Here is a 4,907-nt window from a genome sequence, read left to right on the forward strand (position 1 = left end):
CTAATGTCTATGAAATCTATGAAATCTGCTCAGGTCCCTTCCAACCCTAGAAACTATGAAACTAAGTCTGATTTAGCACTGCACAAATGTGTCATGCAAAATGTGCTACTGCACTGCCAAATGTACCAGCTACATGTTAAGATACCACTAAGCACAAGACAATACAAGTGGCACTCACCATGGAAAAGCAGAAACTGAAGATTCATTTAATCCTACTAAGCAATATCATTTTTTTAAGTTTACAACATACCCATAGTCACATTAAGCATCTTACCTTATCCAGTTTCAGTTCTAATTCTGTCACATCTCCTTCCACTTCTTCTAAAGCAGCCCTGCAAGATTAAAATAATATGTTGCATACTAAGGCATTACACAAAATATACTTTGTGACTACATGTTCAGTTCATGTCATTATCAGAAAAATATTGACTGAGAAGTCTTTTGAAGAAGGGGTGGAGGGAATAACAGGAGGAAACCATTAGCTTGGCTAATGGCTACATAAAAGCATGATGGGCTTACTAACATTTGGAGATATTAACACAGTAGGAAGGGAAGAGCCATCAGCACTGGGATAGACGAGGTAGGGGCCAAACATATTGTCTCTCTTGGGCAGCAGGAAGCACAATGTGATAGTGTTACAAAACCCAGGGATAAGGTTTGGAAAGAAAGTTTAGACTCAATATCAGAGAAACGAAACATTTAAAAAAAAACGAGTGCCTCTGCAAGACAATGCTAGATGATGCAGGTGCCTGGCTTTTTCCATCATGAATTCAGTCAGATTCAGTTTCTCTTTCATATTTTCATAGGCCAGTAGAAGCTGCTTGCATTTCTCACACACAAAACTCATGACTAAAACAGCTTGAGCATTGGAACAACCGTACTGCATTAGGTGCAAAGTATATTACTGCTGCTGCTGCTACTTGAAGCACAGACAAATGCCTTACAGAAGAGACCCACTGACTCTTCTATCTACATTTTCACTGACTGCCTATCTTGTATGCATACCAGCCCAGCCTCCGGCTTTTTTACTTTTCATTCCATCCAGGAAGAGTACACATCAACTGCTGAAACTTCCTTAGCCTGATGATGGGTTTTTGAACCTGAAAGCTTGCTTAAAAATTGTTCTCCAGCTATTTAGTTGGTCTAATAACAGATATCAGATTCACCCAAAGAACCTTGTCTTACAGAAAAGAAGTTTTACAGAGTTTATGATGGTGCAAGATGTGCTCAGGTCAATGCCTTGCCACTCTAAATGCATCCAAAAGTTGCACCACAAAATTCTAGTCACTGCTCTCTGATAGAAACCCAAACACATTCCTCCAAATCAGAGCTGAGAAGAGTCGCACTGAACCACTACCTGCAGCAAACCCTGACACAGTAAAGTAAAATACTTTCAGTCACCTACTTGTCTCAACCACCGGCTCTCAACCAGGGTGCGGTGGCACAGGCATTGCCCCCACGGCCAGGTGAGAGTGCCTGTGAGCCTCGTGTGTAGCCCGACCAGGAGGGGATTCGGTACAGGCACACGCTCCAATAAGCCTCAAGCAGACAGGAGAGCCTGCTGGTGCCACAGCCCTTCCCAGTTTGGCCATCCCACGCTCCTCCTGGAAAGAGGTGCACAGGACAGTTCCACCTGCCCCTGCACCAGTTGCTGGGAGACTAGGTGCAGGGTTGGACCTGGAAGGGCTGCAGCATAAGTGCACACTCCAGCCTACTTTAAGCTCATCAGAAAGCCCTAATGCAGGAGAAGTGTCTGCTGGAGCCATTGCTCTTCCCAGTGCAGCTGTACATGAAGCATGCAAGGCATTTTTACCTGGCCACAGCAATGCAGCACCCCAGCTGAGAACCACTGAGGTAAGCCAAGACAGCACAGCTGGTTCTCAACAAGGGTGCTGCCAAAGTCAAGACTTGTGGAGTGGTTCCCTGAATCTATAAAGGTTGAGGACCACTGATCCAAGCCAGAGAGTCAAGCATCAATGCTGGGCTTGCGACAAGATGGCTCTCTGGCTACACCACCATCTCTGAACATGACACAGGCCCTTCATATCCGAAGTTGCACAATGTTCTGCGATTTTGCTCAGCTCTTCCTCTGTGTTAGCACACTGGAACAGTCCATTCCCACTGAAAATTCTGAAAACTCGCTGCTATGTACATTAATTCAAGCCAGGAAATACAGAGCTAAAGCTTTTGGATCAGACCTTTGGCGCTTAATGGTTTCTATGGGACATGCTCGCTATAACTGCAGCAACTAGCTCATACACAGCACAGCTATATTCTAGTGCAACTAAGAATATCTTCCAGAGTCAAAATGTGCAGGCCAACAATCATGCCGCACAGTCAAGAACTCTTTGTTGCTCCTTGTCTGCAAACAGCTTGCTTCCATCTAGTTTCTACAATAGATATGTTTTCAAAGAACATGTGGAATTCAAACTGTACAAGAGGAGAAAGAAAGGAACAAGTATCAAAAGGTTTAGACACCCAGAGCACAAGCCACGATGACTTCATTCCTCAGTGGGTCTGCCAGATTAAAAAAAAAAAGACTTAATTATGTTCACCGACAGAGCTGAGGACCAATCAGTAATGGGTTTTCACTGCATCAGACTCTTGGCAAAAAAACAGGGAGCAGCAGCCAGTCCCTGCTGCAAAAAAGTGGAGATCTGAACAGGCCAGACAAGCACAGGTTGCAAGCAGAGGTGGAACATGCCAAACAGTCCAATGGTAGCAGAAACACGTTCACTTCAGTCTTTTTCTTTTTTGGAGGAGAAGGAAGAGGAAGGAGTTAGGAAGGAACTGACTAAATGGAAACAAAAGGGCAGGAAGGGCAGATACTAGAGGATGGTCCTGCTTTGAGCAGGGGGTTGGACTAGACATGACCTCCTGAGGTCCCTTCCTATCCCCATTGTGTTCCAGGACACAGACAGGTAGGCAGGTCAATAGAGAAGAGCTGACATGCAGGTGTTCAGTGAAGCCAAGATGAAGACACTGAAGAGAAGGTTTAAAGCAAAGAACAAGTTTCTTTCTCCTCATTCTGCCAAGTCCAAGTCAGGATAGAAAGTTCTCTAAATGGGCCATTTCCTCACTAGCTCATTCACCTCTGCAACTTTCCTCGCAAGGCTACATAGTGAGAGAAGTGCTGCCCACAGCCCTGGGCAAGCTCTGGGCCCTGGAGCTATCAAGGAAGAAATGGTGGCCTGACTTAGACCCCATTTAACCCTTCATAACTGGGCCTAAAGTTCCCTTGCTCTGGCTGCTTCTACAGCTCATCCTACCATCCAGAAACTCTTATGGGTAAGTGTACTTGACAGGATCAAAACAAGGATAAATTATTAGGAAAAAGATAGAAAATAAATAAGCATGTTCCCTGACCTCCTGCACTGAGCATAGCCATATTAATACATCAATGACACTTTCCAAGCTATCTGGAGAGAATGAGTGCAAGGTCGGAGCACACGCTCTGGACAGCTGACTGAAGTATGTTTTACTAGGATATGCACTTGCTTCTTCAGAGTTTACTCGTTTCTTCTCATTTTAGCTGTTCCAAGCAAAGCAAAAGAATATAAAATAGGCCTATTTTCTCTACTGAAAACATCTGGGACAGGGATTATTTACAGTTCACATAACATTCTCGTAATTCAGACCAAGTCCCTGCTCTGAGCCAAAACAAAAATCTGTTATAAATGCAGGAAACAGTCATGGAGCAACAGCAAGGACTGGACGTCAATTGTGACAAGTACCAGGAATGTCTGTCCTTCATGAATTAACGTCCAGAGAGAAGTGGAAGCTGGGACTGGGGCTTGGGCCAGCAGTCTCAGCCAAACAGCTCTGAAATTAGGACTACAGGAGCAAATCTTCTGGTTCAACTCAGTGCTGATGCAGAGCAAAACATCTGTGGCCTCCTCAGCTATTCAAACTCCAGACAGGAAGGCCCAAAACCAGAACAGCTGCTGCAAGGGGAATGGTTTGTGCAAACAGGTAACCCCTTCATACTACAACGTGAACTCTCCAAAAGGCATTTCCCCTCCCCTCAACCCATGGGGCTCAGTGTGCTACAGTAATCCTCTCTGCACTGCCTCAGCTGGAGGAGCAGAAGAAAGGATGGGAGAAGAATCCAGGCCAGGACTAAATCTTTTTTAAAGAATAAAAACTGAGGTGACCCATGTCCTGTGGTTCTTGAACTTTTTAGATGGGAGGACACCAAGCAGAGAACTCAGCCTAGTGCCCACTGCCTCTCAAAATGTATCTAAGGCAATGGCCCTCAGCCTTTTTAGACTCAACGCACCCCTTGGTAAACTGGAGGCACCTCCCTGAAAACACCAGCTCTTTGTTTTCCTGTTATAATTGTGCAGTAAGAAAACAAAGCAATTCTTCTGTTGTAAAAAACTCAGAAAGACCACAGCAGGCCAGAATGATTTGAACATACTGGAAACCTCTGGTTTTACCTTGTGAATTATGTTTGCACAAGTAACAGTGCGAACACTGCAAGGCACCCTGCAGCACGCTTGAAAAGATCAAAGCACCCCCGAAATCTATAGCATTAAAAATATTCTGACTACTGAGTTTTTTCTGAGCTCTAAACAGAAAAAGAAAGCTGTATTATTTTTCTGTGGTTAAAAACAAGAGGTTGCATTTTACAAGGGGTGCCTTGAGTTTAAACAGATGGATAACCACTGGACTAGACCTTTACATGCAGCCCATAAATCCATTTACATTGTCATACCTGTTGAATCTTCAGTCAAATAATACATCTGACAGCATATTTCCTAGACCAGGTAGGATCCAGTCCATCAGAAACCAGCAGCACACTAGTATAATCTACTTCCTACATAAAACAACAGTGACTAAAGCAACCAAGCTTGAGGATAAGTGTAGTGTAGCATAGCCTCTCCCCTCTAACCTGACCTCATCCA

At 44.3% G+C, this 4,907-nt stretch overlaps 1 protein-coding gene across 3 annotated transcripts in view; it reads right to left on the reverse strand.

Annotated features, from left to right (window-relative positions):
* The window catches only part of ACAP2 (ArfGAP with coiled-coil, ankyrin repeat and PH domains 2), a 116,107-nt gene that overhangs the window by 80,738 nt on the left and 30,462 nt on the right, over positions 1–4,907 (reverse strand). For all 3 annotated transcript variants that reach the window (XR_002100641.1, XM_019532936.1, XM_019532938.1), the window contains exon 2: positions 275–332. Coding sequence is in view for 2 of the 3 variants with exons in the window: in XM_019532936.1 (XP_019388481.1) it covers positions 275–332 (58 nt within the window). In the remaining variant the exon portion in view is untranslated. The remainder of the gene's footprint in view (positions 1–274; positions 333–4,907) is intronic.

Source organism: Crocodylus porosus, unplaced genomic scaffold (assembly GCF_001723895.1).
Source record: "Crocodylus porosus isolate Cpor-Errol unplaced genomic scaffold, CroPor_comp1, whole genome shotgun sequence".
NCBI classification, from domain to species: Eukaryota; Metazoa; Chordata; order Crocodylia; family Crocodylidae; genus Crocodylus; species Crocodylus porosus.